This window comes from Sinocyclocheilus rhinocerous, unplaced genomic scaffold, assembly GCF_001515625.1.
Source record: "Sinocyclocheilus rhinocerous isolate Xijiao unplaced genomic scaffold, SAMN03320098_v1.1 scaffold666, whole genome shotgun sequence".
Classification (NCBI taxonomy): domain Eukaryota; kingdom Metazoa; phylum Chordata; class Actinopteri; order Cypriniformes; family Cyprinidae; genus Sinocyclocheilus; species Sinocyclocheilus rhinocerous.
Genome location: NW_015661984.1, coordinates 337,198 through 351,694, shown reverse-complemented (window position 1 = coordinate 351,694; position 14,497 = coordinate 337,198). Strand labels below are relative to the sequence as shown.

At 35.9% G+C, this 14,497-nt stretch overlaps 2 protein-coding genes across 2 annotated transcripts in view; one reads left to right on the top strand and one right to left on the bottom strand.

The window, feature by feature from the left end:
- Positions 1-1,189: 1,189 nt before the first annotated feature.
- Positions 1,190-11,294, bottom strand: LOC107727016 (RING1 and YY1-binding protein A). Its single transcript, XM_016536758.1, has 5 exons — positions 11,081-11,294; positions 10,537-10,662; positions 6,660-7,226; positions 5,454-5,546; positions 1,190-1,886 (listed from the first exon to the last, which is right to left on the bottom strand). Exons 1-5 carry the CDS (start codon positions 11,104-11,106, stop codon positions 1,637-1,639), a joined length of 1,062 nt encoding a protein of 353 aa, XP_016392244.1. The 5' UTR covers positions 11,107-11,294; the 3' UTR covers positions 1,190-1,636.
- Positions 11,295-12,416: 1,122 nt separating this feature from the next.
- The window catches only part of LOC107727015 (serine/threonine-protein phosphatase 4 regulatory subunit 2-A-like), a 9,524-nt gene continuing 7,443 nt past the window's right edge, over positions 12,417-14,497 (top strand). The window contains exons 1-2 of the mRNA XM_016536756.1: positions 12,417-12,599; positions 13,382-13,463. Coding sequence (XP_016392242.1) covers positions 12,566-12,599; positions 13,382-13,463 — 116 coding nt within the window. The 5' untranslated portion in view covers positions 12,417-12,565. The remainder of the gene's footprint in view (positions 12,600-13,381; positions 13,464-14,497) is intronic.

Here is a 14,497-nt window from a genome sequence, read left to right as displayed (position 1 = left end):
CCTTTGTTTGCCCTCTGATTTAAGGGTTTAGGGGTTGGGATTGAGACCTACAAAAATTCATTGATGTTCCAGTATTTAATGGAACAACAAGAGATGTTGATCGAAGAATACATGTCTTATCTAAATCACACCGGGAAGGTTTGCCAAGATTGTAGTAGATTCAATGGATATCTAATAAACAATTAATGAACGTGTTAAAGAGCTTGTGATTATATGCACCCATTTTAAAGTCAAGATGAAGCAGAAATAGCGACAGACCTCTTCTTCTATATAGTAATGTACATACATGTACTTCTATATAGTACGTATATGAGTTTAACGGATTATCAAAATATGTGGATGCAGTTGAGCATGAGCTTGCAGTGGCGGGACTAAATGAAGAAGATCTGCATACGTCACCAGAGAGAAGGAAGCTCCAGTTATGACATTGTAAACATCATGAGGTCAAAAAAAAAAAACATATGCATGGATGATTTGTTCACAATAATAACAATAGCATGCATTCAGAGGCTGAATTTGCACTTCACACCGACTTGAACACAATATACATTGGTTACTATACAAGAACAAACTGCTTGTAGAAAATCTAAATGATCACATCAAAGTCTCCAAGATGCTTTGAGACCGTAATGAGTTTCAGAAGTATTTTATTAGCTTCTAGATTTTTAACAAAGGTCAGAATCAATGTGTAAACCTGTGCAAATCGTCCTTATGGGCGAGAAGCCGCCAATTTTTACAACACAATGCTATATTGGGAGTATTTTCCAAATCTTTAGTAGAGATCTTGGTAAACCGTAAATATACTGTATGAAATCTCACAAATAGATAAGCTGCTTCATACTCCAACAACTGCCGGTTTCTCTCTCCACCCTTTCGTTGCCATGAAGTTGAATAATAGACAGTACTGTGAATCTCGATATAATTTTACAAGAAATATGCAAAGGTTTAAAGTCTAAAAACAGAGCAAGATAAAGAACAATATTCTAAATACTCTCTTATCATCTTGTGAACCACAAAACATGTCTACATGGTACACCGTATGGATTTCAAAGTTGGCCTTGTATTTATAATACTGTAAACTCACATCATCACAGTTTGTGCTTCCACCATGTAAACACATGAGAGTTTGTCATATGACATAATAAGGGAACAAATCTCCCCGTTCACGGTGGTCTAGCAGGATCTTATCGTCGAGAACTCGCTTTCTACAAACAGCCGCAGCAACAGATCGGTGACTCAGAGCTGTCTGAGAGATGGAGGAATGAGCTCAGATACTGTACATTTAGCATAAAGATTCTACGTTCTAAACACAAAGTCAAAACAGCCGTCTGCACGATTTAATGACAATGAGCAATAATAATGCAAACTTGGGAGCGCTGCTTTCCGTGGTGCACAAACATAGATTATATCTGGAAGGAGTAGGGCACAGAATATACAGTGGGTCTCGGCCTGACAGTGACTCACGTGAACATCAACACATCAATCTACAAGGTGCTCCACGAGGGTTTTCGACAGGTACACTTCTGCCGATGTGTCAAGATGGACATTGTCTGAATGGATTGGAAAGATCCCTCTTCCATGTACAGTTACGAGTGTGGCTGTAGGAGCTCTGGAATCTGTGTGAATCTCTTCCCCTTCACATGGTCTCATTGTGGCCGGAAGAAAGGTCTCTTCTGGGGGTGGAGGCGCGGGATGACCCCTTGTCCGTGCTCTCTGAGCTGGAGCTCAGGTGCTGCTGCTCAGAGCCAGCGCTGGAGGTGACAGTGGAGGAGGAGGTGGAGGAGGAGCGAGTCTTCTCCTTAAAGTCTGTGATGATGACAGTCACATTGCCCACCGTTATAGCGAGCTGCTGAGCCGAGCTCCTGTCCACGTTCTTCAGTTTAGGTCTGAAGTGTAAGAGGAATGGAGAAAGAAGGAATTACACATCAACTATTACTGCACCGTTCATTTGCGTAAAGACTATTGAATGGATAGTTCACCCTAAAATGAAAACTGTCATCAGTTACTCACCCTCATGTCATTCCAAACAGTGTTAATATTATTAATGAAAATAAAATGAAAACCATTTTATATATATATATATTTTTTTTTTTTTTTTTTTTTTTTTTTTTTTTTTTTTTTTTTTTTTTTTTTTTTTTTTTTTTTTTTTTTTTTTTTTTTTTTTTTTTTTTTTTTTTTTTTTTTTTTTTTTTATAAACATTATTTCAGCTGGTTGCCAAGGAATCACTTCTTATATCTTTTAATTTAACATACTAAAATAACTACAATTGAAGAACTATTTAGAAAAAAAATGATTCAAAATATTAATAAAAACTGTATTATATCAAAATAACACAAATGGTTCCAAAACCGTAAGACATTCCTTATCTGCAATACACAAAATAATGATATTTTAATGAAACCTGAGAGATTTATGTCCCTCCACTGAAAGTTCATACAACCAAAACTTTCACACATCATAAAGTACAAAAAGATTCACATAAAAACACTGATTAACACACATACATAGAGCACATGGAATATGGTAAACTGAAGCTCAAATGTGCTTGACTGATGTGTGAGAACCAATCAGGTTTGTTCTTGCATGTACAGTTGAGTTTCTGTAAATGCTTGATGTGTTTTATGTACGTGCAATGATCTTTTTTTTTTTGTCTTTCTTATGTGTTTTGAACCATCACATTAGAATGAACATTTAATGGAGGAACAGAAAACTCTCAGAATTCATCAAAAATATCCTTATTTGTGTTTTAAAGATGAACAAAAGTCTTGTGGGTTTGAGAATTAATAATAAAATGTTCATTTTTGGGTGAACTAACCTTTTAAATATAAAGCAAGTTAGCAACGTTAAAAGGTGTGCCAAGTAATTTTTGGTTGTTTTGGCTGCAGATGTAGTATCTGCTGTAACTACATAAAGACAGCAAAATTATCTTTCCAAAAAGCACTGGCAGCCATTTCAAAGTGTGATGCAGCATCATGCAAAAGCAAACGATTTTGTAGCCAAAAGTGGTGGGCTCTCTTATTTACAATGAAACCGTTTTTTCTAGGCCTCTTAATATGACTACATGAGTCTTTACCTTATGTAAGTGCATACTTTCATACGCTTTTTTTTTTTTTTTTTTTTTTTTTTTTTTTTTTTTTTTTTTTTTTTTTTTTTTTTTTTTTTTTTTTTTTTTTTTTTTTTTTTTTTTTTTTTTTTTTTTTTTTTTTTTTTTTTTTTTTTTTTTTTTTTTTTTATAAACATTATTTCAGCTGGTTGCCAAGGAATCACTTCTTATATCTTTTAATTTAACATACTAAAATAACTACAATTGAAGAACTATTTAGAAAAAAAATGATTCAAAATATTAATAAAAACTGTATTATATCAAAATAACACAAATGGTTCCAAAACCGTAAGACATTCCTTATCTGCAATACACAAAATAATGATATTTTAATGAAACCTGAGAGATTTATGTCCCTCCACTGAAAGTTCATACAACCAAAACTTTCACACATCATAAAGTACAAAAAGATTCACATAAAAACACTGATTAACACACATACATAGAGCACATGGAATATGGTAAACTGAAGCTCAAATGTGCTTGACTGATGTGTGAGAACCAATCAGGTTTGTTCTTGCATGTACAGTTGAGTTTCTGTAAATGCTTGATGTGTTTTATGTATGTGCAATGATCTTTTTTTTTTTGTCTTTCTTATGTGTTTTGAACCATCACATTAGAATGAACATTTAATGGAGGAACAGAAAACTCTCAGAATTCATCAAAAATATCCTTATTTGTGTTTTAAAGATGAACAAAAGTCTTGTGGGTTTGAGAAGTAATTAATAACAAAATGTTCATTTTTGGGTGAACTAACCTTTTAAATATAAAGCAAGTTAGCAACGTTAAAAGGTGTGCCAAGTAATTTTTGGTTGTTTTGGCTGCAGATGTAGTATCTGCTGTAACTACATAAAGACAGCAAAATTATCTTTCCAAAAAGCACTGGCAGCCATTTCAAAGTGTGATGCAGCATCATGCAAAAGCAAACGATTTTGTAGCCAAAAGTGGTGGGCTCTCTTATTTACAATGAAACCGTTTTTTCTAGGCCTCTTAATATGACTACATGAGTCTTTACCTTATGTAAGTGCATACTTTCATACGCTTTTGTCAGAAGTACTTTTCACTTCATTAGGAATACACTACTGAGTGTCTTTAAATGCTTAATTCAGCACAAAGTTCTGAATATGATCATCCCGTTTTAGCGGTCTACATTGCAGCAAGTTAAAGAGTCCATGGATTATGCAACTAAAAAGACTATTAGCCGCTCAATGGATTTCCTCTTCATAACTCAAAGCAGTAACGGTATAAATTGAATATGAAGTCTTTAGTAGGAATCAAGAATACTCTAATGCAGGTAAAATCCTGCCTTAAAATCACAATGTAACATAAGTGGCAACAGATATTTGTACGTATTGTGATGTACATCCAAATGTAATGGATTATCGAAAAAATAAAAATGTAGGGTGGGGACTTGGTTCTATCCTCTAATTGTTGACTGAATGGAGAAATATCTGAATGCACGCTTGCAGAAGTCCGGCATACGCCACCAGAGAGAAGTCTCTCATTTTACAGAAAAAAATTAATCAATCACAACAAGCTCATTAAGATGCATTTAGAAGATAGATCATGTGAATTTCCATTTCATGCCGGCTTTAAGAACTGTTGAAGAGCAGATCAGTTCTGAACTTACCGTGAAATTATAGATTTGTTATTCTTCGTGACAGACTTGCCAGCCTTCATGCCGTTACTTTCCCCAGCTGGACCTTTCTGAATGAGTTTGGGCCTGTAAATGTTGATTCAATATGCCATTAGTAACTATTACCATACAACTTTCCCCACACTTTATCATTCATGTGTAAATGTATTTCTATAGCAATTCTCCACTGGTGTTTTATTTAACATTTACATGTATTCATTTAGCAGAAGCTTTTATCCAAAGCGATTTAGAAATGAGGAACATGCATTTCTCATTGAAGATTAGCAAATGAAATATCACCAGTTGAGTTATTAATATAATAAATTATCCAATAAATGAATACTTTTGTGTGTGATACTTGAACTGCTCCCGTTTTATAATCAGCTCTGAATAGAAATAACCGAATAAAACCTTTATAGAGTGCAACAGTGGCCATCTACTTCACAGTGGCCTTGGTTCCAGAACTATTTTTCCCATTCATTTTTCTCATAGGGATATTAAAAATGTTTTTGTTTAAGAATTCTAAGCCATGAACCAAACCAACCAGCTGCAAAGTGAGTCAAAACATTACAAACTAAGTATAAAAAAAAATCTTACAAAAAGACAAAAGGTACAAGACTGTGTACTTAATGGCTTTAATGAGGTAAAGAACTACCATCCCATGAAGCATTGCAAATAAAAATCTAATTAAAAATGGAGAAATCTGAACTTACCGTGAAATTATAGATTTGTTATTCTTCGTGACAGACTTGCCAGCCTTCATGCCGTTACTTTCCCCAGCTGGACCTTTCTGAATGAGTTTGGGCCTGTAAATGTTGATTCAATATGCCATTAGTAACTATTACCATACAACTTTCCCCACACTTTATCATTCATGTGTAAATGTATTTCTATAGCAATTCTCCACTGGTGTTTTATTTAACATTTACATGTATTCATTTAGCAGAAGCTTTTATCCAAAGCGATTTAGAAATGAGGAACATGCATTTCTCATTGAAGATTAGCAAATGAAATATCACCAGTTGAGTTATTAATATAATAAATTATCCAATAAATGAATACTTTTGTGTGTGATACTTGAACTGCTCCCGTTTTATAATCAGCTCTGAATAGAAATAACCGAATAAAACCTTTATAGAGTGCAACAGTGGCCATCTACTTCACAGTGGCCTTGGTTCCAGAACTATTTTTCCCATTCATTTTTCTCATAGGGATATTAAAAATGTTTTTGTTTAAGAATTCTAAGCCATGAACCAAACCAACCAGCTGCAAAGTGAGTCAAAACATTACAAACTAAGTATAAAAAAAAATCTTACAAAAAGACAAAAGGTACAAGACTGTGTACTTAATGGCTTTAATGAGGTAAAGAACTACAATCCCATGAAGCATTGCAAATAAAAATCTAATTAAAAATGGAGAAACGATTAACTTTAAGATGTTGCATATAGCAAATATTTAAGTAGTTAGAGGGCAAAGGGGGCATACCAACTATTACGTGATTTGCAGTGCTTCACGTAATTTTTGACACGACTTGCTCATTTTAATTCTCTGGTTGGTGAAGATTAATTTGAACAATTATGGGTAACGTAGTTTTTCACCAGAATTTCCAACGTCATTAAAAAAATAAGTTGAAATAATGTGGATTAATGGCTTCAACAAAAGCACGCAGCTCACAGCTGGTCTGTCTTTATAGGTTTATAAATTGTTAAAAATCAGTTCCCCTGTGGAGAAAATTGATGGGATTTTTAATTCCAGAACCCCACTGTTATAAAGTAAAAATACATGCATTAACAGAATTTGGCATAATGAATTAATTGCACGTGCTTGTTAACTTTGACAGCCCTAATAACAATATCTGATTAGATCAGTCTAAAAGGAAAAAGACCACTTGCAGAGCATGGCTGCATAAAAACACTCACTTGATCTTCTTAGCAGTGGGTTTTTTACTGGGCGTGAGGCTTTTAGGTCTCTCTTTGTGTTTCTCCATCATGGCTCTCTCTATTTTTCCTTTTTTGAGTTCCTCTCTCTCTGCACCCATCCTCTCTGCCGGCTGCATCCCAGAGCCTGCCGTGTGCGGATGATCTTTATCCATGTGCTGAAGTTTGTCCAGCATTGCTCTGTCCGTGTGCTCTCTGTCTGCTCTGTTGTGCTGATGCTGCTGCAGCATGTCTGGGGTCAGTCCTGCTATCTCAGGCCTCCTGTCTGTATGGAGCGACTGCGGTTTGTCTAGACCACGCTCCTGTCTCCGCTCCTTGTGAGAATGTCCACGGTCCAGCTGACCTCCATCCAGACCTAATCTCTCGGGATGGTCGGAGTCAGGGTGGAGACTGCTGAGCCTATCCGAGTCGGAGTTGTCCATGTCGAAGTGGTCGTCGTCAGGCAGGTCTCTATCTGTCCTTTCCCTTCTTTCTTTCTTGGCTGGAGGTGGGGCGGTGTACTGTTGAGCGACCTGCTGTGCCACGAGTTGAGAGTTTATCCTAGGTTTTCTAGAAAAGAAAATGTTACCAGAAATCAAGTGCTTTGTCAATACTGATGTCAATTTATATAGCCTTAACCACCATAGACCCTGAGGGGGATGAGAAAAAATTCTGAAATTCTAATTCCAATATAAAGTGCTCTGTTTGTTGTTAGGACGACCAAAGGTTTAAAAGTTACAAAGTAAAAAAAAACAGTTAAAAGGCTGGTCTGCCTCGGGGGTCTAACAGAGCTCATCAATGTCAAAATGATTAAGATGGCCAATCAAATCAAAATTAGGTGCGAAGCATTGTAAGAGCAGAATAAGATGGATGTAGCAAAACATTTAATATTTCACAACCGTTTTACTATAAAAATGTTGAATGACTGACAGAAATATGGCTGTTTTGAAGTGAAAATATGGTATAATTTATGTGATTCATGTAATTCCTAACTGAAAATGATGAGACATGAAACATTTTGACACATTAGGCATACAAATAAAAGTGCATCTGTTTAAAATATTATTTGCAAATATTTCAAAATGATTACTTACCAACTAGAATTAGACTTAGAATTTCCTTCACTGTTCTATTTCTAATAAATAAATAAATAAGGTTACGGCCTTGGAGTGCAGGACAACAGATGACCAAAAAATGCTTCTTTAAAATATGATGCCAAACGACCCTCACACAACACCATTTGAAATAGTAAAGATTTTGAAATGGAAAAGAAATATTAAACACAAAACCTTATGTGTCCCACTTTGCCAGCTTTTGCCCTAATATATGCTCAGTGCATTTAGGACACATTTACTAATTCTTTATAAAAACTAATTTCCATATTAATATTGATAGTAAAGTTTATATTACATATTATCAAAACTATGAAATTACACAAATGAATGTATTGGAATTATAGAAAGATTTCTGAAAAACCATGTGACACTGAAGACTGGAGTAATGATGCCTTGCATCAGGAATCAATTACATTTTATGTAATATATGCAATATATTACCATAGAAAACAGCCATTTTAAATTGTAATAGTATTTCAAAACATGACTGTTTTTACTGTTTTGATCAAATAAATGCAAACGATCACATAAATACATTTGGTAGGCACAAAAGACCACTTTCAAAAACATGAAAAAAAATTACCCGTCTCAAACTTTTAACTTGGCTGTAGTGTATTACATGGAGTATTATTATAATATTTTAAAATGTGTATTGGCCCTTTTTAAAGGCTGTCATTATATATGAACTGATACAAGGGTGAACAACTACTTCTGGAGGTTTGGAAAAATGCTGTGCTTATTGACCAATGCAGATACTTTCAAAATGGCAATTACTCGGATGATACATTTGGTCTATCAATAATTCAAACACATGAAGTTCATGTCTCAATGTCCTCAATACTTTTTTTCATACTGGCACAGCAGAAAGCATTGAGAGATGCTTTAAGGTTATGAGCAATGGGAGTATTCTGGGTTTAAAACATACCTCTCTGAGTCAATTTCAGTTGGAGAATCACAGTAAATACATGTGGATCCGAGTTAACAACACCCTGCTGACAGTTCAGGTCTTTGATTGGTGGCTCTCTAATGATGTTCTAATTACATTACCTGTTCCAGATTTAACTTCATACTGACAGCACATAATCACCATCCCCTAATCTTATTAAAGAACAAAACGGAGATAATTTAGCTAAATAAATACAAATTAATGCTGCAACATCATAACACAAATCTTACATACAACACCTAGTCTGGAAACATTACATTGTTTTGCACCAATTAACTGTGATTATGGAGTATTACCACAGTTTTGAGTTATGCAAAAATCCTCTTTGACAAGTGGAAAAATTACTTTGACATTTTTTGCATTTTTATAAGCGTGTGGTCCACTTCACAGCATGAGAATGGCTTAAAAGCGAGACAGAGAAAGGGTTTCTGTGCCGGTTTGTTTGTGTGTCTGTCTGTGTGGCACCCTGCTGATTCCCTCAGCTGTTGCTACTCTGGTGTGTAAGAGTGGCCAGACAAAGACGACACTCACTCAAGTCAGCAGAAGCACACCTCAGAACGGCGTAATAAACCCGGCCTCATCAAACAACCTCTCTATGAGAGAGCAGGGACTGATCCTGTTGCTTTAACAAAGCCAGAAAATCAACATTCAAGCATGCAATTTACGCCGAGAGGAGATGTCTGCGTACTTCACGCCGTACACAATACATGAAAAGACTGTCACTTTGGCAGAGATATGAACACCTGCGATAAAGCCAGTGAGCACTCGCCACATTCATCCCACTAGAATATTTGGTTGAAAACAGGTAATGGAGCAAAAGGATATGGGGTTTCTTTCATGATGTCAATTTTAAGAGCAAACCGTTTGGAAATAAAAAGAAAGATGAAACACTTTGCATATACACTGGAGTCCAAACGTCTGAGACCACCGGTGATTTTTATTTAATTTTTTTTAATTTTCACAATTTAACAAAAATATCAAGTATAAAAATTTTAAGTTTAATAAAAAAAAATTAAAAAAAGGCATTTCAAAATTCCTCAAAAAGCATCTGATGTTTGGTGGAAACATCTGATATTTTGTACGGAGTTCAATGACACAAATTTGCTTTGCTTATTTGATTAGTGACCTAGAATTGTGTCAGAAATATCCCTGCTGTATCCCATAATCCACTTTTGGGAAATCTTAAACAGCTAAAATAATTATACACTACCATCTGTGCTGTGCTTTTGCAAAACAACTATGAACATACTGAATATCTACTACAAAAAATGCATTCTTTTTCACCATTGGCCTATATATATCTTTAATTTGACAGACAGACCCCCTCATCTAATCCACTTATCTTTTCAGAGACTATGGCTGCATGCCATAGGCGCCAATAATACCCTAAATTCTAGCACATAACATCATCAATAAGATAACATCAGTGCATTAGTGACCACAGCAATACATCAAGCCATGTGTTTCATATTTTGCACAGCACTGAACAAACAGCACAGCGTGCATAACAAAACAACAACGCTGCACTAGCAAATCTGAGATGTGTTAAAGCTCTTGCAGTTTCCCATTTCCTATAGGATCACATAATGGGGCCCTGCGCACAGACCAGGACACCTCCACAGCAGCCGGATCCTGCCGCCTTGTCCTAGTGTGTCATTGAAATTCTACAGGAATCACATGACGTCAGTATGGACAAAGACACAATCCAGAGCAACAAGACAAAATATCAATGTTGACATCTTCACTGCATGCATGTGCATTGTGTTTATGACGGCTATGAATGCATAGCTCCCTCTTATAAGCTGCAGTGTCACTTTACCTTGTAGATGTACCTTTCCGCACATCACATATACTGCATTTGAATGCCTCTGCACTGTTTTTGAAGGTGCAGACGCTACAGTCCCAAAATCCGTTGTCTGCAGAGGGCTTGGCTTGTCTTTTTGGCCTACAAGATTTAAAGGGAGAATTGGTTAGGGTATTTAAATAGCATGCTGCACCCTAATTAGTGCAAATGTCATCATGTGCACTAATTCTACGTGCTGTATTCAGACGCCCGTCCTCCACAACCACACTATTACACTCGCAATCTGACGATTTTGCATGCCTAAAGGGTAAACTGGCTTTATCTGTTGAAAAAAGGCGAAGATAAAAGAAGAGAGGAGGCGTTTCCTAAATTCTCTTTGTCTAAAGTTGGATACCGGGAGTCAGGCAAGGCTCCGTGTCCGCCATGGCTGCGCTTTTTTCCGTTAAATCCGACCAGGAAAAATAAGTAGACTTCAACCGCATTACGTGGCTATTCGACAGTGTACACAAACGCGCAAGATGCTTTATGAAAAGACAGAGCGAATGAGATGTTTCTATACCTGGATGGGCTTTTCTTGTCGCCCATAATGGGAGAAACACCGTCTTCCAGAGGAGGGGGCTTCTGTAATGTACAGTGTGAGCTCCAGACAGAGCCACTGCTGCTGTTATCGCACACTTGCACTCGCTGACCGCCGCAGCGCGAGGCGTCGCTCCGTCACGTGACCTCGTCCTGAGCCAATCACAACTCGCGCACGTTTAAAAGTCTAAATGTTTTATACATAAATGTGTTTGTTTGAAACTGTAACCACTGCAAATGGCATACCTTCACTGTAACCTGTGAAAAATATAGCAACAATAAATAAATAAATGATGGCATGCTTCATAGGATACGTCGAAATAAGTCGAGACACTACACTGAAAATGAAATCTAATTAAATCATGAAAATAAACAGAAGTTTTACAGAAGTTGAAAACATCTCTGAAAAAAGGGAAAAGAAAGGTTTTGACATAAACTGAAAAAACATATATCAAACGAGTAACTTTGTGACATTGATCTTGTGACTCCTTTGCACAAAAGGTCAGATGTTCTTGCTTCCACTGAAACACAAGAAAAACTGAAAAATCCCCAAATCAGGCAAGCACACACACACACACACACACACACTTTATCGTAGCCCTTAGATAATTCAGATCTTATTTAACGTTACAGTTTTAAAAAAGACACGCAAGTTTAATGACACTTAATATATGTATAAGCTCTATTTGTGGAATCACAAAGGAACAAATTATAGAAAGACTTTAAATGAAGGTTAGCAATAACTGAGAGGAGAATAATAAAATAAAGGAGAGAGGAGAATAATTAACATTAAAACTTCATTCTTCGTGCATACACTGCTTCCCTCTGGTTAGCTTTTAATTTACAGTGTCTTGCAAATATATTCAGACATATTTAAACTTATTCCATTTCATTGAATTACATATCCGTTCATGTTTACAACCCTGCTCTTCATTTTCCTATAATTAAGTTCTGAGTTCTAAAATTCCTTTGTTATTATTCTGCTATTCTTTAGTGCTGTTCTTCATTACATAGTATTGATAAGTGCTATTTCAATGCAACCCCATAAGAAAGACATAAAGCATCAGAACCAACCAGAACTGTTTTTTATGCGTTTTCTGGATTGAAAAATCACTGCCTCTGCCTAAACAACTAAATATCAGTATACATACATGTTACAAGTTCCACTTGTAATTTTACCTTCAACTTTTTTCTTTCTTTCTTTCTTTCTTTTTTTTAGTAGATAGAAGCACAAAGGTTACAGATTGATATATAAACAATCGCGATTGTTTCTTGCTCCTCTATGCAGGATGAAGAGTTTTCATCAACACGGAGACCCGGCGCATGCGCAGCAGCAACAGCCAGGCCGGTAGTGACGTCACCGGCGCCATATTAAAGATTTGCTGCTGTTTTCTCCGTGTCGCTGTTGCCATCTTTCTGTTTCCAGCTGGACTCAGAGAGACCAGAGAGTAGCAAACATACCACCACAATGGAAATCGACACACTTATGGGAGCATTTAGAGGTACCGCAGGCACCATCTGACCAATAACGGTTAACAGAAAAGGTTTGGTAAATTCGTTAGCTTGTAAGCTAAGCTAGGAACTCAAACTAGCAGCCGATGCTAGGTGTTGATCCAGCGGGGGAAACCATTAAATATCACGAGTAATCGATATCGATTGGTTCTCAGCAGTACACAGAAAATGTGTTTGAGTTGATTTTGTTGATGTACCTGGTCGGAAGTTGATAAAGTGCTCTGCAACCCAGCAACAGATAGAAAGCCGGTTAGCTCTGAGCTACACTGCTGTTACTATGTGAGCACTCAATACACGAGCTTAGTCGTTTATTTAACGTTACTGTCAGAAACTTCTTACTTGCATTAACGTAGCTGCATAGTCAGCATAAAAAAGTTTCTCGGGCGCTTGTTTGTGTGGCATAACTTTGTAGAAAAGTGTGAGTGGATTATATAATAACTACAGAAGAGCCAAAGTTGCTGACTGAGTGATGCATTGAAACTGTCATAGATCATTGATGCTGACATTGTTTATAAACTCAAGATATTAGATTGTATACAAATATTTTGACATATCCATAATCCAGTTTTCCTCCATGATCATATTGTGAATTCTTCAATTCAGGCACCAAAGTGCTCCATTGGTATTCTTCATACAAAATTGCCATAGCATGAATGCACACTGTAAGCAATAAAAAATAAAGTAAGATATCAGTAATGTTAAACAGAATATGCAATAGAATCAAAGTATTTCTACAAGAAGCATTATTATTTTACTTTGTTGTTCACTGTAGATTTCGAGAAGAAAGGAGAAAAGGAAACCTGCCCCATTTTGGATCAGTTTCTATCGCATGTTGCAAAAACAGGAGAGACCATGTAAGTTCAGTTCTCGCACACACAGATTCTACAGATGCTGTTCTAAAGAGAATATTGCTTTTATAGACAAACTTTTTTCAAGGACACTAGCCTGGTTTAAACCTCGGAATAAAACAGGTAATTGTGACTTTTCATCACGTAATTCTGACTTTGTCTTACAATCCTGCGTTTGTATATTGCAATTTTTGAGTTTTATATCTCATGATTCAGGCCTTTTAACATCTCACAATTCAGATTTTTTTTCTTATAATTGAAAGTGTCTGCATGGTTCATAAAATGTACTCTTAGTTGAACAAAATGTTCATTTCATGAATGTAATATTTGATTTTGTGCATTAATATGAACATGAAATAAATGTGCAAAAACATTTTCTGATCCAGACAGACCCATTTATCCACAAAATAATCACGCTTTAATAGAGATCAACTGAAAATCCTAAGAATAAAACCAAATAGGGATGTAACGATTAACCGCGAGCCTGTTGAAAAACGATTCAAATATGTGACGATTCAAATCGGTTGAGATGCTAAACAAATCGCGATTCATTTAGGTGTAGGAGTTTATATGAATGTATGTCTGAGGGGAACTTACTGTCTTTAGAAAAGTTTAGATGGTATTTTTTCTTTTAATCTTGCCTCTGTATAATGCATATTAAAGTTCATAAGTGCAGAGCTGCTTTGTTTACAGCGGAAACCAAGCAAACGCTCTAAGCACCACCTGCTGGCAGAGAGTGAATCTGCATCTCATTCAGCTTTGCTGTTTCATGCAGATATTTTTATTTATAGTTTCACAAAACTGAAGTCAAACCATTATGTTTTTGCTTCAAATTTCGAAATTATACAATCCAATTTAGATTAAAAACTGCTCATGTTGCATGTATGCAGCATCTTTGTTTGGATCAAGAATGCAGTGGTTGCCTCTAATTTAAAAAGGAAAGAGCACAGACAAAGCCTTAAGTTTGTTTATATGAAGAGATTTCTTTTATTTGTGTTACTTATTTATTTGATTTGGGGCTTGTTTTAATATTTCAATTT

Excerpts from the sequence above, each read along its gene's own strand:
- LOC107727016 (XM_016536758.1), bottom strand. The coding sequence starts at position 11,106 with ATGGGCGACAAGAAAAGCCCATCCAG. Across the intron at positions 7,227-10,536 it reads CGGAAAGGTACATCTACAAG|AAAACCTAGGATAAACTCTC; the intron begins GTAAAGTGACAC and ends TTTCTTTTCTAG. Across the intron at positions 5,547-6,659 it reads CCCACTGCTAAGAAGATCAA|GCCCAAACTCATTCAGAAAG; the intron begins GTGAGTGTTTTT and ends CAACATTTACAG.